The following is a 26,782-nucleotide window of genomic DNA, read 5'->3' as shown; positions in this document are numbered from 1 at the left end:
TTTTAATTTTTTGTAAAAAAAAAACTGTCAATTCGATTTTATTCAAAATTTTACTGGATGTTGACAACAAATTTTTTTGAAAGATTATAGTAAATTAAAGTTTTGAAAAGATATTTGATTCGAAAATCAATTTTTACCAACTTTTATTAATTTTTTTTGGGGTTTTTATTTTTTGTAAGAAAACTGTCAGTTCGATTTTCCTCAAAATTGTATCAGATGTCAAAAACATTATTTTTCTTTGCACAAAACTGTTTTGGAGATGAAATCATATTTTAGTCGTAAAATTTTGGAGGTGACACATTTTTTTCAGTATTTTTGATTTATAAAAAATACCGTTATGTGGATTTTTTTTTCAAAAAATATACCTGTTTGATATCACGTTACAATATATTATATTAAATTTAATTCAAGTCTCTAGCGTTTTTGGTTCGTAAGATATTTAGGGTTAACCAAAATTTTCACCTTTTTTTCAAACTGATATGGTAAAAAAACCACCCACGCAATTTTTTTGAGGGCCCTTTTTGCATCTTTCTGCCTTATTATCTGTATACAAAATGTATTTGAAATCGATATCTCTTTTAGTTCTTGAGCTATGGACGACGAAAAAAACGTTGCGAACGTACGGACGTACGAACGTACGTAAACACGCACGCAGAGACATCTTTCTAAAAATCTTTTATTTCTACTCTAGAGACCTTGAAACGTCGAGAAATGTCAAAATTTTCAAATTGACGAATCGGACCCATTACAATAACTTCCTATGGGAAGTTAAAAAAATTGGAGTTATTAAGAAAAAAGTTTTTAAGATTTGTTTTTGTACCACGATTCATTAGCCACTCTGTAGGATTTTTCAAAATCCTAAAATTGCGGTTAAGACTGCCCAAACTGACCATTACACTAAAATATGAAATATATCTCATTTGTCTGTGCTAGATCAAATTTTGAAGATGAAATTTTACATACGTACAAAATGTAAATGTTATAAATACTTACATCTGTCACAATAACCAATGAGTTTAAACCTTTCCATTCCTAAGTTCTGGTAAAATGTAAAAAACAGAAATGAAACATTTTTGATGAAGCAATATTTCATAAATTTTAATTCAATGGTTTCTGTGATTTCTTTTAAGGATTGTGCCACCATTGGCAGCACTTATAATCTTTTGCACATTTATCCTTCCAATGTGGGGATCCGGTCCACAATGGAATCTTGTTGTTGGCCATCATTCAAATATTTGTAAGAAAAACTGGTGGAGGAATCTTTTGTTTATACACAATTACTTTGGATTTGGTGAAATGGTAAGTACTTGTAAATAAATACCTTTTATGTTTCATGATTCCTAAAACCCTTTCTTGTGCAGTGTTTGACTCATACCCATCATCTCGGTATCGACACTGAACTTTTTGTTGTGGCACCGCTGATGATTTTCTCAATTTGGAAGTGGCCGAGAGGCGGAGTTATTGGACTTACATCACTGGCAATCATTGGAACGGCAGCTAGATATTACACAACAGTTGTAAATGAGCTTTCAAACTACGTTTACTTTGGAACAACGTAGGGTTCAATATCAATCTCAAATAGTGTTCAATGTTGAATAATTGGTTGTTTGTTTTAATTTCAGAATTCAAAGACTATTCAGGACAGCAGATTATATGTACTCTTTCCCACCTCACAGATCGACAGTGTACATAATTGGAATTTTCCTTGGTTATGGACTGAGAAAGCTCCGAGGTATCAATCTTACAAACTCCCAACTACGAATTGGATGGACTGTTGCCGTATTCTGTCTTCTCGCTTCTCTGCTTGGACCTGCTCCAATGGGTGACATGTCCTACGTTTACAATTCCACACATGCGGCAATATACGCTGCCTTTGCACCAGTAGCATGGTGCTTCTTCTTCGCTTGGATTGTCTTTGTGTCTCATATGGGATACAAGAGTAAATATTTTCAAAATTTCAAAAAAGCTACATTTTCTATTAATAATTAATTTCAGACCATCTGACGAACTTCTTTTCATGGAAGGGCTTCCAAGTGGCGACAAAGCTGTCGTACGCCATCTATCTAACCCAATTCCCCGTTTTCTTCTTCAATGTCGGACGTAGACGTCACATCCATCATTACTACAATTTCGTGTACCTTATGGTAAATTAATTAATCTCATACAAAAATAAAACTCAAGTTTATATTCATTCTTTTTTCTGTAGTTGGACACCAATGAATTGATAAGCATATTCGTAGCGTCGACACTTCTAACCCTCTTCTTCGATATACCCTTCCAAAATCTCAAAAAACTTATTTTCAATCGAACACCAAAGAGTAAAAAGTCCGAAATAACCTGCCAGAAGCAAGTCTGTGATCATTCAATAAACAATAACGAACTAAACTCAGACTCGTTGAATCAAGAGAGTATCCAAAGCAAAGTGCATGCCGAATAGAAAATTAATTGAGTTCAAGGCGTCGCACAAATTAAGCCACTAACGCTTATTTTCTTAGTATTAAATTATTTCATATTTAAGGTTTTAAACAAAAACAAATCATAAACAAAAAACAAGTGTAAGTTGTAAAATAATGGAAATGTATATGCTTAGTCATTTTGTATAGTAGATTTTAAGCAGATTTGGAGAAAACTGATTTAAAATATTTTAATTAGATCCTAAGTATATTTTTTAGTTCGAAGGATTATTTTTAAATAAATAGAATGCAATTTTTTCCCTGGAATGTCTGTATATTTTTTTTGTATTATTTATTTTATTTTTTATTTATAATTTCTAGGACATTGGGAATGTATAAATGACTTTCAAAAGTTTCCTTTAATAAATATCGGGATAAGAAATCAAGAAAAAAATTGTCTGTAATTGCAATCTTGTAGATTGATTGTAGTATTCTTAATTCCATGTTACTACAAACCCTACTTGGCCTTATAACATACATTAAATTACAGTTCATACCAAAATTAATAATGTGATCTTTGCAATAAATATCGTTTCTTTATGGACAAACAAAAATATTATTTTCAAATGAAATAATAGAATTTAATTTTAATGTTATGGTCGAAACAAATTTTCAGTTTTTTTTTATAATTAGCGAACACTTAAAGGGTTTTTTATACCTTTAATATGCCAAAGACACAGTGTGAGCATTAGGAATAGAGGGAAGGGTTCGATAGGAGGTGTCGGTGTACATTGGTTTTAAATTTCTGAAAATTGAAGTGAAAGAGCGTGGCAAGGCGTTCCACATTCGCGTAGCACGGCTAAAAAAAGAATCTCTGTACTTCCTAGAAGCGCGGGTATTACGGTTAAATTGTTAAGGGGAGAAGTGCAACTGGCTATTTCACTAGAGCATATTCCGTTAAATTAACGTTATAAAAGGGTGAGGCAAGAAACCTTGCGTCGATGTTCGAGTGATGTAAACGAGTTGATGATATTAATGTCACCAATCATTTTAAAAGCTCTTTTTTGAATACTGTCCAAAAGGCTTAAATAAATTACTGGAGCACCAGCCCAGAGATAAGAGTTATATTCAAGTTTCGGACGTATATAAGTCTTTGTAGATTGTAGCCAGATCAGACGGAGAGAAAAATTTCTTGCAACGTCTCAAAAAACCTAGACATCTTGCAGCATTTTCGGCAACATAGCGTATGTGATCGCTCCACAAAAGGTTGTTGTTGTTGCACATTCCGAGGATGTCAAGATTTTCCGTTTCTTTGATGCAAGTGCCATTCATAGTTAGTGGCAAAGAGTTTTTTCCCATTGTAGAATGCTGTGTAGGTCGGAATTAAATGAGCTAATCATATTTTGCCGATGCAGTTCCAAATCCGAAGAGGAGGGTTGTGAGTCTGGAAACGAATATGAAAAGCTCAGAGTGCTATCGTCAGCGAAACAATGTATTGGATTAAAAGTAGCTGACAGGAGATCATTTATAAAAATGAGGAAGAGGGTCGGACAGACCAAACTGAGCCCTGGGGCACACCAGCGTTTATTTTATGAGTTTCAGACTTGAATCCGTCCAAAACAACTTGTATTGAACGGTTCGAAAGAAAATTTCTAATCCAAAGAAGAAGAGATTCGTCGATACCGAAACCACGCATTTTTGATAAGAGAGCAAGATGCCTGACTTTATCAAATCCCTTTGAAATATCAAGTGCAATAATCTTACTTTCTCCAAAACGATTTAAAGATCTGTTCCACTGTTCGGTGAGATGAACCATGAGATCACCAGTGAATCTATTGCTACGAAAGCCGTATTGCCGGTCATTAAGAAGCTTCCGTTCCTCAAGATATTTCTTAAGCTGATAATTAATCAGCGTTTTCATGACCTTAGAAAGATGGGACAACTACTCGGGACGAGCCCAGAAGAATAGGATAGATGGAAAAGCTTACGCAGTGGTTTTGCTAGCGTGGAAGAACACCTCTTCAGAATAATAGCGGGGATACCATCTGGGCCAGCGGATTTATGAATGTTGAGATCTTTAAGAACCCTCGCCAAAGTTCGAGTACGAAAAAAGATTGGTCCCATAGAATTATTTACGCGTTCAGGAACTGGGGTAGTCATGACACTATCTGGTAAGGTAGAATTTTCGGCGAACTGCCTTGCAAATAAGTTGGCTTTATCAATAGAGCTACCTAAATGAGTGTCATTGAAAGCAAGCGTAGGAACCGAGGAAGAGGAATAATTCCTCATGTTTTTTACAAATGACCAAAAATTCTTACTGCCTTTGGGACGTTGCAGTATTTTTCGCCGTAATTTTTGGTCATAGGCGTTGCAGGCCTTCCTGGCTTGCTTAAACTTTTTCCCGTTTTTCTCAGTTGGGTTGGCTTTTAAACACTGGAAGCTCACCTCTTTCTCCTTGATAACCTCTTAGCAGCTCGAATCGAACCATGATTTAAGATGAATCATACTAAAAATCATATCTGCACTGGAGTCTACGTCGCTACCGACGAAACATAGCGACCAGTTAAAGATCCTGAAGAAATTATTGAGACCGTCCCAGTTGGCTTTCTCGTACTGCCAAACGGTTCTCTTTGGAGCTCTTTCTTTAACTGGATTTGTTTGACACGGGAAATTAGCAGATACGACACTGTGTTTCGATGTGCCTAGAGGCGTCAATACACTGATTGTGTACTTATCAGGATCAGAAGTAAGAAACAAGTCAAGTGTAGCATACTTTTCTTAATTAATAAATATAAACAATTAAATTCAATTTTAACCGAATTTTATTTTTTTGCTTAAAACTTTGTGGGGGCCCATTTATAGCTACCATTGGTTTTTATCATTTAAACCAATCATTGGAATTTTTTTGAACAAACATTTCTAATTGAAATCTATCGAAAAATTTTTTAAAAATGTTAGATTTATTTCTAGCAAAAGATTGATGCAATAAGATGAATGATATGTTCAAGTATTTTTTTCAAAAAAAAAAAACAATACATTTTAAAGTTTTATTCAATTTATAAATCCATTTTAATTTTTTTAATGAAGAAATTTTATTTTACTAAACAGTTGACTGCCAAAAGCCAAAAAAAATCCATTTCGGTTTAAGGGCCAGTTATAGCTATCATTGAAAATTGAAATCAATCCGGGAAAATGTTTGAATCGATATTCGATCCCTTCGATTAGAAATGAAAATTATGCACCGATCGATCGAAAATCAACCAAGAATTTTTTTTGAGGAAAAAAGTGTAATTGCGCATTTGTTTTTCTCTAAAAATGTATTTTTCTATTTTCCGGACGGACATAAATTTTCCTGAACAGCTGACACGTTTGTGTTCAAAAGTGAAACGAATCGTTTCACTGATTACTGTTGGTGTTCTAATTTTTTACTGTTCCGTTCACATGCAAAAATACTTCATTTACCAATATGGGAATCTTTAGTTCGTTTCACTCTCCAAAACCCCTTTGTTTACATTCTGTTTTTGTAATTTTGAAAATTAGTCCATGAAAAGATGTAAAAACCAAAAAAAAAACGATGCGTTGGGCTAGCGACATTTTGTGAAACAAAAACAAAATGAGGAGGTTAATAAGTTTTTTACAAGATTTTTATTTTTACTTTTTTTCGATGAAAAAGTCAGTTTCAAGCTTTAATTTTGCAGTAATTTTTTGATAGCGAACCAATGTACATTTTTGTTTTTAAAAATGCATCAGTTTATTATAATTAATTCATTAATTTACAGCAAACACTACGAAATTCTTTAGGTATATTTCATAATTAACCTCGGATTATTGTATCAAAGAATCTGTATGAATTTAATTTCCCTTAAATTTGTATTCCAAAATCTAACTACAAACAAAATTCTAAACTTGATCATGCAATTATCGAACTGCTTAAATGATGAAAATACTAATCTAGTTTAGGAATCTGAACTAGCTAAAGTTGGCAATGGAACTTAACAACTATGCTTCTCGTAGCATTGTCTGTACAAACAAAATACGGAGACACCCGCCTATTGTTTCCACCTGAACTTCTAACGTTGCCAACAAAATGCTCTAAGCAAACTACAGCTGAAATAATTGACTATTTTGTTGTTTTACAAAGTATTGAGTTACACTTTTGTTCATTTCCAATTATACTGAACCAGTTGCAGCGCATATTGCGTTCGCAAATAATTTAAGTAAGCAAAATACAGCACTAATAAATCATAATTTAATATGCATTTACAATATTTATTTCGATTGAAATTAAAAAAACTTTACAAATTTTCCAAATTAAGACCATGTCAGAACTTCAGGTTTTGTTGGTAAGGATTGTTACGTTTTTGAACGAAGGCCATGAAACATTCAAAATGAAGCATTAATGTGGGCCTGAGGAATAAAATGAAGCATTTTAATGGGCCTGAAGACTAAATGTAAGAATGTGTTTGGTTTTTCACTCACACTTTCTCACATTTAGTCATCAATAGCTTGTAGGCAAACCTAAATGTCAGTCTTAGATTCCCATCTTCTTAAATGCAGTATTTTGATCACATCATTTAAAATTTTACTGATGAAAGCAACAGTAAAAATATTGTCTGAGGCGCGAAGCCTTAAAGTGGCATTTAATTTAATGACGTAAATTTTCAGCAGTAAAACATTTGAGATTTCTTCTGCATCAAATTTTACTGATAGATTTTACTATCATTTCTTTTCATCATTGAAAACAAACATTGGAATTTTCTGGACAGGTCATTTATAGCTATCTTTAAAAGTTTCTGTCACTGAAAAAAAATTCCTGATTTAAATCCACCGAAAAATGTTTACTGACAGAAATCTGTCATTGGAATTTTGTGACTTTGGAACACAAATAAGTGGAACGATTCGTTTCACTTTTGAACATGAAAGTATCAGCTGTTCAGGAAAATGAATTTCCGCTCGAAAAATATATAAAACATTTTTAGAGTTAAATAAATGCGTAATGCCTATGGGTCCGGTTATAGCTATCGGTAAAATCCATCAGTAAAATTTGAAACAGGAGGAATACAAAATTTTTTACTGATGAGCGTTTCTGGCAATCAGTAAATTTACGTCATTAAATTTTGTTTTCTTCCGATCATAACGCTCTTCAGAAATTAGATCTATTGTGAATGATTCAAATTGACAATCTTGGTATTAATGTTGTCATAATATTTGTTGATTATCAAATTTTCAGTCAATCACAAATTCCTTATTGATAAAATATTTTACGGATTGCGAAAGCCAAAAGCATGTCTACTATTAAACTATTTTTCGGTGAAAATGAAATTAAAGAAGAAAATACTTTGGAGCAAGCAGAGATTCGAAGAAAACTACGCGATGCTTCAAATCCGATGGATTTGGCTGAACATAATATGTATGTGTGTAGATAAAAGATTTGTTTAGTTAGTTACATTACAAAATCTAATTTGGCTCGCTTTTAGATTCATTCAAAACTTTAGACTTTCCAAAGAAACCTTCCTTAATGTATTTTTAGATATCAACGAAAAGTTAAAACCACCAAAAAGACAACAATCCATCCCATTAAAATTGAATAGCACCATTTTTTTATTGCAAACTACTTACATTTTTAATCCAAATCAACCAAAATAAAATTCGTCACACGAAACAAAAGCAGTCCGTTGAAAAATTGTAAATGAAATTGAAACGTCAAAAGTAAATAGGCACTATTCACAATGGATTTTTGATCTTTGTTCACAATGGATCAAAACATGATCAACTCGCGTTCATAATACCATAATAATAATTAATTGACAAAATGTTTCAATTGTCAATTAATTGATCTTTAACAACCGTAACAAGGCTGTTAGTCACATTTTTCGTATCCTATTTAGATAAAATCTCTCTATTTTCCTAACGCTCGAACTGTGTTTAGATTTTAACATATAAAGGGAGCTAATAACACCTTCAGTTGCTCAATTACAAAATAGAGATCTAAATTTTCCAATAATTTTACATATTATTTCTACTCTAACTGTACTGAGAGTTTATAGGGACGATCATTTTTCGAACGAGTTTAACATAAACTCTCATGTGCAGGATATATGTATTTTTACTATTTCAATGATCCAAACATAGGAATTAGTTGCTTCTTATTTGATTTGTATGGGCCCAAAAGGCCGTTATTAATTTTAATTTGGGTTTGGGTTTTTTTTTATTTCGCATTTGTTTTTATCTTTTTTAAGAATTTAAACTCATTGTTTTTGTGCGAAATAATGATTAAACAATGTTGAATTAAGAAACAATTGAAAAATTGCGTGGTTTATTTATTTATTTAATCCGTTAATTATCTAACGTTAATATTAACTTATAGCTATTTACATAATTTTTAATTTAAAATTTTAATTAACATTGAAATAAATAAATACTATAACATATTAAAAAAGCTTTCTTTAAATTGTTTATAAGATAAATAATAAAGGACCTAAATGGCTATCCTGTGGAACACCAGAGTTGACGTAAAATTGGTCGGAGAATTAATTTCTGAATATAACGCTATAACTTCTGTTCTTAAGTTAAAACGAGATCCACGTCAAGAATTTGTAGTTAAACCCTAAGGCTTTAAGTTTATGGACTAAAGTCTTGTGACACAATTTGTCAAAGACTTTACTGAAATCTGTGAATACGCAATATACTTGGTTACGATCTTCGAAAGAGTCAAGGCAGAAAGAAGTGAAGTGAAGTATGTTTGTAATTGTTGATTTATTCTGAACGAAACCATGTTGATTTTCACCTATAATTGAAGGATAACATCTTACAGATAATGGACTCAAATAGTTTGGGAATAACGGAAAGTTTGGCAATCGGACGGTAATTCGTTATTTCATTCTTAGACCCTTTTTTATGCATCGGAGTTATAAATGCACTTTTCCATAATAGTGGGAAAATTGAGCTTCTAAGAGATTCATTGAACAAAACAAACAGAGGGTACGATAAATGAGACACACATTTTTTTAAAAGACATGATGGTACTCCATCAGGGCCAGGGTGAAAACAGTCATCAAGTTCTGATACACAACGAACAATTGAATCCTCATATATTGTGAAGTCAAGTGAGTTAAGGTGTGGATAATTTTGGCCTGGAAAGAACGAATCGGGAATTTGAAAAGGAGGCACGTCGAAAATATCTTTGAAGAAATTAGCAAACATATTTAAAATTATTTGGGAGTCATGACTTGTTGTGTTATTAAAAGACATAGAGTTTGGGTAACCGTTAGTTTTTCTTTTACTTTTCACGAAATCCCAGAAGTTTTTTGGGGTCTGTTTCAATTCGTTTTCAATTTTTATAATATAGTCAGAGTATAGAATATTGGAGTAGTCAATGAAAATTTTTTTAGGTTCGGAGTAAATCCTGAAGCCTTCTTCTGCTCTAGTTTTACTAAATTTTAGCCAAGCATTATTTCTTTTATTTTTAAGTTTTTAAATTGAGTGTCAAACCATGCTGGAGTTTTAGATTTATAGCGAGATTTCCGTAATGGCGTAGTTTCATAAAAACAGTTAAAAAGATTACTATAAAAATTTAGACACATGTCATCAATATAACGATTTATGAGCAGTTGATTCCAGTCAACATTACACAATAAGTTAGTTAGTTCATTAAAGTTACATTTTTAAAAATTGAATTCAAGTTTTTCATTTGATGTATTAGGGATATTCATATTGCACACATTTATATTCAGTGATATATTTAAAGCTGGATGGTGACGGTCTTCTTCTACTAGTTTAACATCGGCTGGAGATACAGCTACGTCAGTAGTTATCGTGTCGGAGAAAAATATTAGGTCCAAATATTTGTTCTATTGATTGGCAACCCCATTAAATTGAACAAGCCCACAAGAAGCTAAACCATCAATAGTTGTGAATTCATTGGTGCTCGTTGGACTGATAGGTGTAAAGTAGTTGAAATCTGATGATTTTGTCCAGTTGAGGTTCGGAAGATTGAAATCACCTACGATCAGCAGTTCATCATTAGGTTCCATTTGGTTGTGGATGTTCTCAGTTAAATGTATGCAATTTTCATAGACAAAACTGGTAGATCTTGGAGGTATGTATACTGAGATGATAAAGAGATAACCTGTTTCCAATTTGATTTTAATACATAGCATTTCGACGTCAGAAAGATCAAAAGTATCAACCAAAGGGCATATAAGGTAGTTTTTTACCGCGAATAGTATTCCACCATCAACTATCTCCGAGTCGCTCGATTGGTGCCTATCTCGTCTAAAACTTGTTAAGCTGAGTCAAAGAGTTCGGTATCTATGAAGGAATTATTTAGCCATGTTTCTGTAAGAGTAATTATTATGGTGGTGAAAATGTTCGCATGGAAATTCGCAATGCACATTTTACAATATAAGGAACTGGAAACAGCAATTGCAGATCATGTAATAGAAAACAATTAAGGAAAAGTGAAAATTGTTTCATTCAAACAAATTTGGAAGAAATTGCAGTCAGTATAAATGTATGACTAACTATGTACAATGTACATACATATATCAAATTGTTGCTACAGCAAGTAAACTGGCTAGCATTCATATTTGAAACCGAAACTGACAACAAAGTCCGATAAAACGTACGGAAAGGAAACAAATTCTTTAGTTCTTCATCTCATATCGTGACCGAATTATTAACAAGACTGTTGCTGAACGTAACACATCCACTGAAAATATGGCTGCTAATAACCTAACAAAAACAAGTTCTCAGAACAAGCACCAACGTTACGTTATGAAATGGGCATGAATATAAAAATTTAAATTTTATTTCAATATTTTAATACAGTGTGGCGCACGAATGGTGCTACAAAAAGAAAACATAATAACTGAAAAAGAATTTGGATAGTACAACGGTACCATGCTTTTCAACCCGTCATTTCCGTCCAATGGGCATTTAGGTCGGAGTTTTACGGTATCCTTCGAGTAGACGGACAATTATAAGGCTGTTGAAAATGTTTGCCTAATCTGGAAGCATGGTTGGGTTCAAAAATGCAACTAGTAGCACAAACCATGCCGACAAAATGCCGACTGTGTTTTTGAACAGAGTTACCGACTGCAGTATATCTACATTTAGGACCGTAAATCTTGCATTACTGCTGCATTTTTACTTTAAAGAACTTAAACGAAGACCGTATCATCGATATCCTAATGTTCATCTTTAGGATACAATCGACCCTGCAGCATCTTCAATACAGGAAAAAGAGACACCCATTACAGCGGATACATCAAGATGACACAAACTTGTTTCAGTACAAAGTCCAAATTACAAGCAAGTAAAACCCTAGGATTTTCCTGTCCGCGAGGAATTTTGACGACAAACGATTGCAATGGGCGAAAAAGACAGCACATTGATCAATTGTTTGTTTATGTCGGATGAGGCCCATTTTGCCCTAATCGGCAATAAAAACAAGAAAAATTGCCGTATCTAGAGTAAATCAAATCCAGAAATTCTCCATGAGACGGAACTCATACTGAACCAGTAACTGTGTGATGCGCAGTTTCAGGAAGGTATATTGTCGGATCATACTACTTTAAAGAAAACTGTGTAACAGTAACTGTCAATGGAAACCATTATTTAAAGGTGTTGAATAAGTTCTTTAACCCAAAACTGCGCCCGAGGCGTGTGCCGTTGAACAGCATTTGGTTCCAGCAAGATGGAGCAACTGCACATATAGCCAGACCAGTTATGGCGGAGCTTCAACGAAAGTTCCCAAGCAAACAAATTCTGAGAACTACACTGACGACTCGCTGGCTCCAAGGCCAGCTTCAAAAAGCTTAAAATGCGTCTGGAAAAAATACATATTTTTGTTATCAGGTGATTGGTTCTGATTTTTCATGTACCCGGAATTTTTTTTTTTTTTCAAAAAATATTTGAAGCGTTTGGATGAAGAAGGGGGTAAGTGATATTTTTCGATTTTCGTTTTTTTTCGATGTATTCAAATTTCTGACCAATCTACGTGGCGCTACGCTTCGTACTTAACGCTTTTATTTTTGGTATAAAAGGGTTACTAAAAACTAAAAATCGTATAATATGAGTGGAAGAATGGGCTAACAGCACTTAAATCCATTTTGGGTAAAATAAAAAATAAAATTAAAAAAATGTATTTAGCATGAAGGCCGAAGGGGTTAAGTGCTTCCTTACCTTCTTCTTGCAGACAAATTAAAACCCATTTTTAAAGTGGTTATAGTAACGATGAAGGTTCTAAGATGATGGTCTTTCTGAGGAAAGTGATCATGGGCTTGATTTTTCTGCGAGCGATGGTGATGAGCACCTTCCAGACAATTCAACGCTCAGCGAAGAAGCAGCATATCCACACCAGAGCAGTCATCAACAACAGAGATTCCGGAAATAGCTTTGGAAGTAGTTTAAATCAAGAACCTTCTAACACGCAGGTTCCCTCACATGATAAAAGTGGTAAGTCACTAAAAAAAATTTAAAATCCATTCAAATGGAAACTGGAAAATAATATATCACAGCAAAAGGTGGTATTGTTATAAAAAGTAACCTATTTCTGGAAACTTGTGCAGAAGTGATAATTGTCGTTATTCTTGTTCCGAAAAAAATAAATTTTGAGCAAAGATTGGCACTTTTATGCCAAGAAAGTTCTACTGTTTAAAAGCATAACAAGAAAATCAACAAGTCCAGTTAAGAAAAATACCCTTAAGCAAAGAAACTTTGCATATAAATACCATGTTACAGTCGGCACAAATTGCATAAGTTTGTAAAAGTGCAATGTGTTCCTTATTTCTTCAAAGCAAAATGAACAGCTGTGAGTTCGCTCCACCTTCGGATAAAAGAGGTCAGCATTTCAACCGACCAAACAAAATATCCGATCATGTAGTCGACTACATTTTGGAGCATATTAACGAATTTCCAGCCGGAGAATCGCACTACTCAAGGAACAAAAACCCAAATAAACTTTATCTCTCACCTTTGTTAAATATATCTAAACTATACACCCTTTACCTTGAAAAATGCACCGAAAAAGAAAAAAATGGCCAATATTTTGTAAGCCAACATTTTTACCCATAAGTTTTCTACACGTAATTCAATCTGCCTGCCAACCTACCAAGAAGTGACACTTGTAGCATTTGTGACTGTGGCAAAAACTGAGCTAAACACCAAAACAGCTAAAAGTCTGGATTCCAAAGTCAAAAAATTGACCGCGAAAAAGCTCGGCCCGATCCTAACGTCTTACATATTACATTTGACCTCCAGCAAACAATGCCCCTACCAAAACTAACCACGTCTAAGGCATTTTACTTGAAGTAGATGTGGTTTTATAATCTAGGAATCCATGTCATTACTTCCGATGTGGAGATGTCGCATGTATATGTTAACCTGGAACGAAGATGTTGCACACAGAAGAAGCACCGAGGTAATGAGTGCACTCTATACATTCTTCCAAGAATGTGAAATTGCAAAAAAGAGGAAACATTTGATTGCATGGACCGATTCTTTCCCTGGATAAAACAAAAACTTCTTTTTATTGTGTCTATACCAAGTCCTTTTTTGACGGAATATTTTGATCTGATTGACCACCAATTTCCTGAAGTTGGCCATACTTATCTTGACAGTGACAGGGAGAATCAAAAAAGAGGTACCAGAAAACAAAACCATTTACACTGCTGAGCAATACCGACATTTAAATGCCAGCAAAAAAATACCGTTATAATTGACATGGAGAACCACTTTCGATCATTAGAATGAAAAAATCAATTTCCGTGATAGCATCAAATGGCTTAGAATAAACAAATATGTATCCTATTTTTATAAGGAATGCTACGAGGAAGATGCTTTATTCAATGAAGCTGTTATAGCAAAAAACATCCGAATAGTTCCAGACAAAAACTGATTCGGCAGTGATTGTTTTTGTGAAATTGTCAGCTAAAATCATAAAAATTTGTAACCATTTCAAAAGAATATTTGAGGTAGGTAGGTATACTTACAGATTTCTCTATGGGGGTTCAAAATTTCTTCTAAAGCTTCCTCCAAAATATCTTCGTCGATACAAACATCATTGGTTGTTTGAGGTGATGTTACAATAAGGTCTAAATCGTCATTTGTTGTTTGAGCTGATGGTACCATATCGTCTAAATTTTCTGTTTGCAAAGATGGACTATTTTGCTTTTGATGTAGTTCAGGAACCTGAGAACTCCGAAGGTTATTGTGAGCATCTGTGAGAGTTATAATTAAATTTTGAAAGTCAATGCCTTTTTCAATAATTTGGCTTTCAAAATATGACAAAACTTTCTTTGTTGTCTCCATCTCATTGGCAGTTACATCCGTGACTTCATTGTTGGATTCATTCACTCTCTCCAAATTGTTGTAAAGGCATTTTGTATAGTCAACGGCTTCGGGGTCGAACGGAAATAAGCCACACTTCCGGAATGCATTTTTTATTACTGGGGAACGATCACTCTTATCTAAAACAACTTTTAACAGTTGGCAAAAATTCTGTTTTGTGAATGTTTTACCATGATTTTCTGGTAAAACACTCCATTCCCTTAAAGTTTTCCTGTAATCATTCTTGAGACCTTTAAAAGCTCCCACATCTGCAAGCTGCATTATATGCGTTTTGTTAGGTGGGAGGGAATACAAAATTATCTGATTGTTAGAGCAGAATTTGCTTAAGTGCATAGATATATGCGACTTGTGTCCGTCAACTAAAAGAAGCACTGGCCTTTTAATGTGATGCTGATTTAGCCAATTTAAAAATTCGTTCGCAACGTATACAAAAAATGTTCCCGTCCGCATCCACCCAGTTTCTGAGCGACCAACGACCCAATCTTCTGGCTTACTGTTAATTATTTTCGATGGTACTTTTTGTAAGGGAAAACTACGACCGGTGGCAATGTTTCACCACTAGCATTAAAAACCAGAAGAACTGTTATATTTTCTTTTTCGTTAGAACATTTTATTTGAAATAAATTGCGGTATCCTCTTGGACCAATGACATTTCCTGTCTTAGGTGCCAGGCTGAACGATGTTTCATCTCCGTTAAAAATACGTGTTGCATCATCCAAAAGGTCTCGACAATTTGCATCAGTCAAATATGTTTTCAGTTCTCTGAACCATTTTCTGGCTTTCGATATAGTCTCTGGGGTTCGCAGGGTTAATGAATCCTTGTATCGGCTCAAAAAACTGTAATACCATTTTTTGCCTGGCCTGTCATCATTGAAAAGAGTCTTTCGTTTCTCGTATCTTATTATTTTTTGGAAAACATCGAGAAGTTCATCGGGTTTTTGTGGAAACCCATATTTGGCAATATTTGTTAGCCATCCCACAATCCATCCTCCGCTTCAGTTAAGACGCTTGCTGGGCCGGGTTTTTGCATTTTGTCCACAGATCTGCGTTTAATTTTATGATGCAGAGTTGCAATAGGGACTCCGAATGCCCTACTAGCTGCTCGAATACTCATGGACTTGTTCCTTATCTCTCGTAAAGCTTGGTCTAACGAAGCAGCTGTATATTTTTGCTTTTGTGGTGCAATTTTTTGTTCATCTGTTAAACGAAAAGACATTTAAAACTTAGTGTTCGGAAAAAAGGATAACTTAAAACTCTTAGTTTCCTGATTTCGAACACCAAAGAAAAACGCGTTCGGAAATAGGATTTTTACTTTTTTTCACTTATTGTGAAACACTAAAATATAGAGGATTCATTTCCCGATGAATTTTGGTATTAAAAAGCTATAAATCACCGTTTCCTATTACCGAACACACGTGTTCGAGTAAGGAAACTCGTTAAACTCTGGGTTCCTTTTCTCGAACAGTCAAAAAACACAAGATAATTTCACATTTTTCGATAAAACTTTTAAAATAACAATAAACTAATGCACTAATGTAATTAAAAATACTGATAAAAGTACTTACATGCGTGAATAGTTTCTCTTTCAAACAACTTTTCTGGGACCCTTTTTCTAATTTTATTTGGCTACAAAACATGGGGCGACCGAATCCAAACGAACCGAACACTGAACTGGCAATTTTACATGGTTAAGATGTATTCGTATTTGTGAGATACTTTACCTTAGCGTAAAGAGAGTATGGTCACATATGTATGTGAAGTAAAAATATAGCAATTTTTTGTTTGATTGTTCGGTAACTGGAATGTTCGGTAACAGGTGCCACTACCCCAAATGATGTTCATACCAAGAGAACACCACTGGTTTTATGAAAAAGCTTTATTGGAACCATGCGAACAGAAAACAACTTTTCAAAATAAAAAGAACAAAAAAATGAATTTTGTTACTTAACCCCTTTGTATTCTTAAAAATTCAAAATACTATAGTCTGTCCGATAAAAATTGGCAGTACAGGCCTTATGGGAGAGCTTTTTAAAAATCAGTGGCGCGCTATTTTCTACACCATACCCAATTGAAGGAAACTCCTTTAAAAAGTTTCGATGGCATCCAACGTAAATCCCACAACGACCTACCTGGCACACACTTGAGCATGCACTGATCGTTCTCTGCTGCTTTTCAACCCTCATTAAATCACACACATTCAGAGTTGCCTTTTTCAATTTCTTAACTCACTTCGTATTTTTTTCTTACTTTTTCAATGGGTTTCTGTTGAGGAGCTTTTGCTTTGAGAGCTTTTTTAAAAGTTCTTAACGATGAGTGTTATCGTGTTGTGTTTTGACTTTTGCATTTCTTTTAAAGTTCTGGCAATCAGTTAAAATACAGTTATAAAAATCAAAGCCATTTTATTTGAGGAAGTATATTATTTGCGTAGATTCTTGTGCCGGGCGGTAGGTTTGTTCATTTTGCGAGTTATTTTTGTGCATTATTGTAATAATTTTGTTGTGCTGTTGTTGTTCTATTGTTTAATTGTTGTGTGGTTTTGTTTTTTAGTGTTGTGCCTTTGTTGTTTTGTTTGTATATTATCTTTATGATTTTGTGATTCGACATAAAGATTTGGCTCCGGTCAAACGATATTTCTTTCGAGGATGATATGGTGAAGGCAGAGTTGTTGAGCATTGTTAAGCACCATAAAACCAGGTATGAAACATACGTCGTTGACGATATGGCCCAAGCTGCAGGACACGAAGTGCTTCGCTTGCCTCCTTACCACTGTGAGCTGAATCCAATAGAATTGGTTTGGGCTCAAGTAAAAGGATTCGTGGCAAGTCGAAACAAGTCGTTTAAGATGACAGAACTAAAAGGCCTTTTCGAAAGTGCAATACAAAACGTGGACGCTGAAAAATGGCATTGGTGTGTCCAACACGTTGAGCAGGTGGTTGAGCCAAAAATGTGGGAAATGGACGTTTTTTCGGAAGATGCTGTGGAAAGCCTCATCATAAATTTAGATGAAGAGAGCAGCAGCAGTAACTACTCTTCGGATTAAAATGTATATATGTATATGTAAATATTATGAAACATGAATTGTTATTTATTTTTGTTATGCTTGTTTATTTTATTTTTTTGTTATCTTAATATTTATGAATAATTTTTTTTTTTGTTTGTTTTTTATCAAAAAGGGATTAGGCCTACTGGGGATACCCTTCAAAAACGCGCCATTTATCTTACCTCTTGGTGGTGTGGAAAAAGATAATTTTTATTTCATTTTCATATATAATTATGAACAAAATGAAATTTCAATGTAAAAAAGAAGAATGGTAACCCTGCAGTTATTTTTTTAGCTTTTTCAAATTCAAAATGCGCATTACGGCAACCCTGTAAGAGCTTTTTTGAGAAAGGTACTTATGCGTAGGAAAAGAGTGCGAACGAGATGCAGATATCCCTATCTTCCCTGTACTGCCAATTTTTATCGGACAGACTATAGTAAGCTTTTTGTGCAAGAAAGATTTAAGTGCTCTTTTTCTGAAAAGTTTAGTTTTTTTTTAAATATAAAAAGCTACTGTAATGAAATAAAAGTAACATTGTTAAAAATCTATTATTTTTCTTGTTTTATTAGTTTATTCAATTTTATTTAGATTGGAATACGAAAAAAGTTCTCAACAATAAACTTTAAGTCCTTATATCTCGAAATGTTGCAAATGTCATTTACCCCCTTCTGCACAAAACGTTTAATTTATTTATTCGTTTACATCAATGTGGTCCCCATCAAAGTAGCCCCCCAGATATAATACACTTATGCCAGCGTTTTTTCTAATCTTCGAAGTACTCTTGATATTCACTTTTTGATGTGTCCTTGAGCATTCTCAGCAATTGGGCCTTTATTTCTTAGATCGAATAAAGACGCCGTCATTTCATGGGTATCTTCAACTTTGGAAACAGGAAAAAGTCACACGGAGCCATATTTTTTTGGCCAACAAATTACGAACAAGCAACGCCGAGATAAAGCAGGTGCGTTAACGTGGTGCAAAAGCCATGAATTGTTTTCTATAAATCTGAGCGTTTTTTTTCGGATTGCTTTACGCAAACGTCGCATAACTTCAAGGTAATACTCCTTATTAACCGTACGACCTTGTGGTAAGATCTGTTGATGCACTATGCCATTATATCGAAGAAAACAGTAAGCAAAGCCTTCACATTTGATCCAACTTGACGTGCTTTTTTTGTTGTTGACGTTGGATGCTTCCAGGTGGACACCCAAGTTTCATCACCAGTTATGACCTATTCAAGCAAACTTAGATCGTCCTTGACGTCATTTAACAGCTCCTGAGCGCTGTTCATGCGAATGTTTTTTTGGTCAAATATTGTTTAAACAAGCAAAAATCTCCGAGCTCATTAAAATACGTCGAACATTAGCAACTACCACAAAGTAAACAGTGAGTATAGCTGAAAACTGCATCATACTTTAGGGGCATGTATACCAACATAATACAAAACAAATTATGACCTTCGGACCCTCCAGACCCCTGAAATTTAAAAATTCCAGGTACTTTTTGAACACATCTCGTATCAATCATGTGGTTATCATTTCCACCTCAAAATCGGAAAAATGACCTCCGACCACAACTGAAAATAACAGGCCTAGCAGAATTTATTATAATGGTGGTTATATTGTTGTCATTCTACTCCCAAAATGTGTTTAAGATGTTTAATTGCTATTTTGTTTTGATTAAGAACCCTTTGCAAGCGAAAGCAGACTGTTTCAAGTGTTGTTAAAAAAAAATAGCCCAAATCTCATTTGGACATATTTAAGACTCTTTAAAAGTATCAATTCAAGACTCCATTACGAACTCATTCTAGATCAACAGATTCTTTTGAAAAAAGCCCAAAAAAAACACATGAAGCACATCAACATTGCCTCCTAGAACATATGTCACAGAAATATTATTTTTTAGTTTTAGATCTAATTTCTGAGCTACATGACAAAACGACAATATTTACGCAGAAGATCCTCACAATTCACTCGGAAAACATTTCATTCCAACGTAAGAAAAAACAGAAATACCTTCAGGTGTCCAATCAAAAAATTACGTTTTATTGTAAAAAGAAGCTTAGTTAAAAAGTTTACGTTGCCTTCTTGGGCTTAGCTTGGGTTCCTTCACGGAAACCGTTGCGGAAGCGCCTACGCACAACCTTGAGGAAACGCATACGACCAGTTCCAGTGGTCTTCCTCCTCTTAGCCTTAACCGACCAGTTGTCTGTAAATGAAAGGAAAGATCATTTAAATATCTCCACCGTAGGATTTCATTTAAGGAACAATAACAAGTCCAAAATGTATTACTTACATGAACGCAACTTGGCGGCTGGGTACCCACATTGGGAGCATTTGGACTTTTGGATATGGTACGAGCTGCGTCCGCACCGACGACACAAGGTGTGCGTCTTATTGTGGCGTTTACCAAAACTTGATGTACCTTTCGTCTGGAATTCGAATCAAAAATCAAAATCATGAAAACCAATCACAGAACATTGAGAAAATAGAGGATGTTCCTAATAAAAAACACATCACGAATCTTGAGTCAAACAGAAACCACTTTCAATCACCACTTAACGAAGTTTTTATTTCTTTAATAATTTGATTATCATATTCTTTGATACATTTTAAATTGATTTTAATTCGATTGAAAGAATTTTCTATTCGGATTACATGGATAATTTAAGATTTTATAAAATACAAATTTAAGGAACCTACCATCTTGGATGGCGAACGACAGAAAAAGAAAGAGATGAAATGTCAAGGCGAAATTATTATTGAACTGTCAACATTATTGCCGAATTCGCCGAAAGGCAATGCCAGTTCAGAAAATGTTCATATAAAATATCATTATGGCAATTGTAGTCACAGATAGATGGCGATGCAAGAAAACTAAGGCCGATCATACACTACTTACGTCGATTCCAATAATTATGTCATGCTTTTTATAATCACATACGTTAGAGACAAAATGGTGGATTTGTTAAAATAGTAATGTAAAATTATTTGATGTTGATAATAATTTAAAAAAATATTATTCTTTTTTAAATGATATCTGTTGTTCCTTTGCTATAAAAAGCTTTTTTCTCAGAGAAAATTAGGAAAACTATTAATATAAAGTATTTCAATTCAACATAAACAAAAGACAAAAATCAAGTTAAAAACTTTTCCATACTTCTGCTTAACTTGTAGAAGAGCTTGGAGCGTTGAGGGATATATGACACTAACAAGAAACTTGCTAATAGCATTACATTTCTAAGTTACTTGCTTACTTTTAATAGGACCAGCTTGAGCCTTTATAATGCCTGGGAGTTCTGAGCTGGGAACGATAAATGTGTACATAGAATGCTGTGAATATCACAGGTAATGAAATGATGGTATTCACACTGGATCTTGACACTTTAAAAGATGAAGTTAAGAAAATAATCAGCCAATTTATTGTGTATTCTGCTTTTTATGAGAAGCTGAGTTTTACTATCGCCAAATAATCTGTACATGTCCTTATCGAAAATAAAACGATACAGATCTATGACACACAACTTTCATACAGCTATCTCTTTTTCTCTCATGTTTGTTTACTTATTAAACATTTTCTCTTTCATTTAGACTTAATTTCACACAAAATAGCCATCTGCTCGTCATAGTGAAAACTATTTTTAAGTTTTCTGAAGTCGACCGGAAAAATTACATAATATTGTTATTATATTAGCCATATGGTTAATTCTCGATATTAAAAAAGATAATATCTCTTCCTATTTATTTATGGGAATGATGTTGTGGTATTTTCGGTTAATTAAATTTTCATTCTTCAAGACACTTTCACAATGCAATTTTACAAAGTAAACAATTTATTCTATATAAGACTTTAAAAGTAATTTTTTTGTGAATTTGTTTTTGGTGTGTTTGAATATTTAAAAGAATTCAATCTTTTTCAAGCCAAAAATGAGCACTTCCTGTTCGTTAGCCATGAAAGAAGTCAGTTTGAGATCCACATCTCCGTGGAGCGATTCCGATTAATAACGAAGACAAAAGTTCTTGCTCTTGTTGGCCAGTTAGAAACTGCAAAAGTAAATGATGCATTTCATCATTATTTGTCAGCAAATGACAAGGATCACGAATACTTCTTCTACTACCAGGTGAATCATTGATTCAGTGATCCTTTGGTACAATATGCTGCTTTCTCAATATATAATGATTACTTAGATGCCTCTTTTTCGATCCAAGAAGTGTTGCAAAATTAAACAAAGCCCCTTGGAAATCTTGAAATATGCCACGGTCAAATTTGTCTATCTCTTAACATTTAAATTCAACCGGATTTTTGAAAGCGCGCCAGTCCCTGAAGCTTTTCAAAAACCAATCATCTTCCCGCTTAACAAAAATAGGTAGCTATGAGGACCCAGCAAACTACAGAGATTTCTTTTCTTAACACTTGCGCTAAGCTTTTTGCTAGACTCATTCACAATAGGCTGTCAAAATGGGTAGATGACAGAAAAGATCTGTCAGAATTCAGGAAAAGTTATTCAATAATAGATCACATTTTTGCACTGTTGAAAATTGCTGATTTTTATAAAATAGGCAGAAGAAATTCTCCGCTTTTTTATAGACTTTCGTGGAGCTTTTGATTTTGACACTGTCGATCGTGAAACTACATTTTAAAAGCTCTGTGTGACAGGAGTGTTAAGTATAGTTATAATAAGAGTGCTTAAAGCGATGTACGGCATTAACTTAGTCTACGGTTGGAATAGGTCTATATACGCGGAGTTTGAAGTAACTGGTCTTAAACAAGGCTGTATTCTTAGCGCCCTCTTATTTATAATTTTCATAAATTATATTATTGATTAAGTGAGAGGTGGAATAGTTTTGAAACAATGATTGAAAAATGGACTAGCCTTGCCGCAACATGTGGCACTACCATAAATATGCCTTCAAGAGAGCTACCATCAATGCTAAAGAGACATTTCGTCGCTTGGATACACGTTTATCTTATGTTACATTTGGCTACTTTTGGGAAATCGACATGAAAGTTAAGAATTTTATTTCTCGGAAACCCTTCGTCAAATTTTCTTGAAAATTAGGTGACTTATGTGAGGCGAAATTGTTAGTTCAATTGCGTTAAAATAATATCGAAATAGTTGTCAAGGCACAATTTAGAGCCAATTTTGATCAGAATGCCTTTTGTCGTATGTGACTATTTAACCAAATGTTTGAATGCAATAGTCTTCTATGTCCGACAAAAGTAAATCGGAATACAATGAGGCAAACGTTTTTCTTAAATTAATTTATTTTTATTAACAAAAACTTAATTCAATTCAATTGAACGAAAATAAATAAATAAATTTATCTATAATAATTTATAACAAAACCTTCTCATAAAGTAAAAATAATTATATAAATAAATTATTTTTGAACATAAATTTGCGTTATTTGCACATTTTGATTAATTGATAATAATTATTATAAGAAAAACTAAAAAACCTATTTTTTTTTTAAATAAAATAAAAACTTAAAATTATGAAGACTCTTCATTTAGCCTCAAAATGGCTCGGTAAAAACTTTTATCTTCGGCTTTTTCAAGGTAGGGTATCATACTTTTAAGATAGTTTTTCTTATTCGCATCCATATTTTTGGTTGAAAGTATGCGAAGCTCTTCATTCCATAGATTTATTTTTGTAGGATTTTTTAAACGAGGTTTTATTTGTAATTTAACGTTATTATAACATAATTCTTTGAATGTTGTTTTATCCCGATTTCATTTAAATCTTCTTTGTCTAAAAGATCGATCTTTGTGGTAAAAGATCGATTTGCATTTAAAATATTGAACTTGCTTAAAGTTGAGTTTTTCAGATTTTAAAGAATAATTTTCAAAGTCCTTCTGGTTCATTTATAATATTTTTAACGAAACGTTAGGAAAGTTAATTTTTTTTTAAAGATGGATTAGAGTTTGCTGGCTTGGTATTTCAATATTTTTCGATCTATGAACACAGTCTACTTCCTGCAGAGAAGAGTGCCCAGGTGCACAAGTCTTTTTTTGGGTGGTGGAAAGAAAGATTAAACTCTGTATTAAAAATGTTGCGATAAGTGTCAATTAAAACTGGATTTTAAAATTTTACTTTATATAAATTGTACATTGGTTGTAAATTTAAGTGCGATTGTAAGTATCACCGTGAAGTCGTCGAACGACAATAATAATTCAAATAAAAGTCTTATATCTAAAAAAGCTTAGCAGACAAACAAATTAATTATTAAAAAAAACACACTTCGTAAACATTTACATAGTTAAAATAACTCAGTAATAAGGTGATGAAATAAATAAACAAAACACAAAAATTATTAAAAAATTAATTGGAACGTAACGTATCAACGAACATCAAATTGCTCAAAGTTAACGTAAACTAATATTTTTGGTCTTTATGTAGAGCTACTTGGAAGATCAATTGGCATCGGCATCAAGGCCAAGCCTACATCCTCTACAACTGGTTCATAAAAAAGTTTTGGAACATTTGGCGATGATAATATTTAACTGTGTAGGGCAAGGAACTTGTCTTGTCCACACTTTTAATGATACCTAAATAATACAAAAAATGTTTGGTCCCGAATTTCACAAGGAGATAATCTTTAATTGCAGGATTAAACCTGAAATTGAGTTTCAAGAGGTAACATTGGTTTCGTGTAGGCTCTTCTTCCTCGCTTGATACTTGAAACGTATCGGAATCATCTTGAAGACTCATTGCACCCTCCTCCGAAGATAATTCATTATCGTTTTAGAACTGGATTGGGCAGTTTGGACCTACTTTTAGTTTTTATTGCTTTCACTATTCATTGTGCAGCTTTTATATATATTTGTCATTTTAACATTCTGATAAACGATAAAAAAAGTTTATTGTAAACTCCTTTTTTGAACTGATAAATAAGGGTTTGACACTTTCAATTGCTCCTTCAACATAGGTGTCAAAACCTCCTTTCAGTTGACTTTTGGAAAATAATTTAAAAAAAATAAAGAGTTGTTGCTCACCAATATTTATAATATAATATGATTTAAAAAGAAATCTACGTGTTGTATATTTCACTTTAAATAACTAAAACTACTTAAGCTATGATTACACAGTCAACGAAATCGGTCAATGCGTTGACTCTCTGACGTAAAAATGACGTCACAATCTGTCCCAAGAGTGTCACTTCGTGTGATTGTCAACGAAAACGAGTGTCATTGCGTTGACGGGTACGATGACACTCTTGTTGACACACATTTTTGGGTCAACGCATTGACTTTTTTCGATGACCGTGTAATCTCTCTGTCAACGTCATTGAGACGCGTTGACGGAGTCGTGTCATCGAAATGACCGTGTCCCAGCGTTGACGGGGCAGAATTAAATACCGTGTCATCGTCTCAGTTTGAGTGTGATTTTTATACATATAAAAAAAACATGGCCCTGGTTTTTTTACATCATTTAATTCAAAAAATAAAAAAAAACAAAACAGGACATACATATATTGAAATTTTAAAGCTGCTGGTAAGTTTTTTTTTTTATTTAAAATAATGTCCCTTTCTTTGATACAAAAATTTATCAGATTATGATGGAAGATATCGACGATGCTGAAATATCGGCGTTGATTTCATCTGTCAAAAAGCGACCAGCGCTTTGGGATGGAGGATGCAGCGATTATAAGCTGGATCACATAAAATGTGAGTGCTGGAAACAAGTTGCTGACGAGCTAGGGATCCAAAATGTCGATAGCTTTGAAGCTAGAAACAAATGGAACGCCCTTCGTAGCCTCTTCAAGGCAAATTTAGGCAAGATCCGAGCCAAAAAATCGGGCCAAGGCACTTTGGAAATAGCGACCGTGTCATATGCTCACTTTTCCGATTTGATGTTCATTGAGTCTGCCGAAGTGCTTCAATCAGTAGAATCAGTTTCAACATTGCCCTTGGTAAGCTTATATTTTTTGTATAAATTCAATCGTAAAAAATACATACATATATTTTTTAAGGAGGGAGCCTACACGGATGCTTCAATTTTGCATGAATTGAGTCAGCAATTCAGCTCCAAAAACGTCGAAGAAAATCTACTTCCGGCTGGAAAAAAACAAAAAAGTTCATCAGCGTCACCAAGAACAATAATTGCACCTACGCAATTCGGGAACTGCCACGTTTCGTTGAATTTTTCAGCTACTGCCTCGCATTCATATTCACTCTTCAGAATCTATAAAAAAAAACAATAAATCCACTTTAATTCTTTAGTTAATCATTTCTGCACTTTATGAATAACTAAACCTTTATAAAGTCAGAAACAAGAACGTTGAAAATCGCGTCAAAAACTTGGGGAGTAATAGAGGAGAAATTCTAAAAAGGTACTGCAAAGATCTGAAATTTTCGCCAGTGGCCAGGAATCACAGTGTGAGGACCAATCGCACCTCGGCAGAAATGCTCGTCGGCATTTTTGTTTTTGTATGTGAAGCTTCACCAGCGCGGAGGAAATTTCGATATAAAGTTGGTTCCTCAGCGCGCAATTCGCGTAATAATTTTACACCAAATCCTTCTTTCTCCCGGACCTTCAACCAATTTTTTGTCCAAACCGAACGCTGTTTTCGTGAAGGCCTTGCACTGTGGATGTCGTCCTCGTGCTCATCGTCAGTGCTGCTTTCCAAAATGTATGCGGCCAAAACCGCTATCTCCATATATCTTTTTGTCATTGCTATTGCTTTTTATCTGAAAATGAATTGCACGAAAGTTAAATATATCTATATAATTATGTGCATTAATAAACTCACAATATTTATTTTATTTCCGCAAAATAACTTTGACTTGTGCTGACGGCTTTTTTGCTTTGTGTCAAACCGTGTGATCATCAAAGTTTTGCGAGTCAATGCATTGACACTGATGAGTAAAATTCAGGTTGACACACCTGTGCGTCAACGCAATTTGGGACAACATTGACCTAATAGTGTCAATCGTGTGATAGTCAATGTTTTAAGCATTGATACGATTTCGTTTACCGTGTAATCATAGCTTTAC

The 26,782-nt window shown here is 33.9% G+C and overlaps 3 protein-coding genes across 3 annotated transcripts in view; 2 read left to right on the top strand and 1 right to left on the bottom strand.

Annotated features, from left to right (window-relative positions):
- Window positions 1-2,720, top strand: part of LOC129946842 (O-acyltransferase like protein) — a 65,826-nt gene extending 63,106 nt beyond the window's left edge. The window contains exons 8-12 of the mRNA XM_056057199.1: window positions 1,131-1,299; window positions 1,362-1,555; window positions 1,623-1,939; window positions 1,996-2,144; window positions 2,207-2,720. Of these exons, the coding sequence (XP_055913174.1) occupies window positions 1,131-1,299; window positions 1,362-1,555; window positions 1,623-1,939; window positions 1,996-2,144; window positions 2,207-2,437 (1,060 nt within the window). The 3' untranslated portion in view covers window positions 2,438-2,720. The remainder of the gene's footprint in view (window positions 1-1,130; window positions 1,300-1,361; window positions 1,556-1,622; window positions 1,940-1,995; window positions 2,145-2,206) is intronic.
- A 14,671-nt stretch (window positions 2,721-17,391) lies between these two features.
- LOC129945019 (uncharacterized) lies at window positions 17,392-17,784 on the top strand. The gene has a single exon (XM_056054681.1). It carries the CDS (start codon window positions 17,392-17,394, stop codon window positions 17,782-17,784), a length of 393 nt encoding a protein of 130 aa, XP_055910656.1.
- A 2,017-nt stretch (window positions 17,785-19,801) lies between these two features.
- LOC129946007 (probable 60S ribosomal protein L37-A) lies at window positions 19,802-20,597 on the bottom strand. The gene is made up of 3 exons (XM_056056011.1): window positions 20,488-20,597; window positions 20,081-20,216; window positions 19,802-19,993 (listed from the first exon to the last, which is right to left on the bottom strand). The coding sequence occupies exons 1-3, from the start codon at window positions 20,488-20,490 to the stop codon at window positions 19,860-19,862; spliced, it is 273 nt and encodes a 90-aa protein (XP_055911986.1). The 5' UTR covers window positions 20,491-20,597; the 3' UTR covers window positions 19,802-19,859.
- Between the last annotated feature and the right edge of the window lie 6,185 nt (window positions 20,598-26,782).

The sequence above is a fragment of the Eupeodes corollae genome, chromosome 2 (assembly GCF_945859685.1).
Source record: "Eupeodes corollae chromosome 2, idEupCoro1.1, whole genome shotgun sequence".
Lineage (NCBI taxonomy): Eukaryota > Metazoa > Arthropoda > Insecta > Diptera > Syrphidae > Eupeodes > Eupeodes corollae.
Note: the sequence above shows the minus strand (reverse complement) of the source record. Positions and strands in the feature narration are given on the sequence as shown.

Bases quoted from the DNA above. Each gene is read 5' to 3' on its own strand.
- LOC129945019 (XM_056054681.1), top strand. From the start codon at position 17,392: ATGGTGAAGGCAGAGTTGTTGAGCATTGTTAAGCACCATAAAACCAGG.
- LOC129946007 (XM_056056011.1), bottom strand. The intron at 19,994-20,080 runs GTAAGTAATACA...TTTCATTTACAG, and splicing joins AGCCGCCAAGTTGCGTTCAT to ACAACTGGTCGGTTAAGGCT.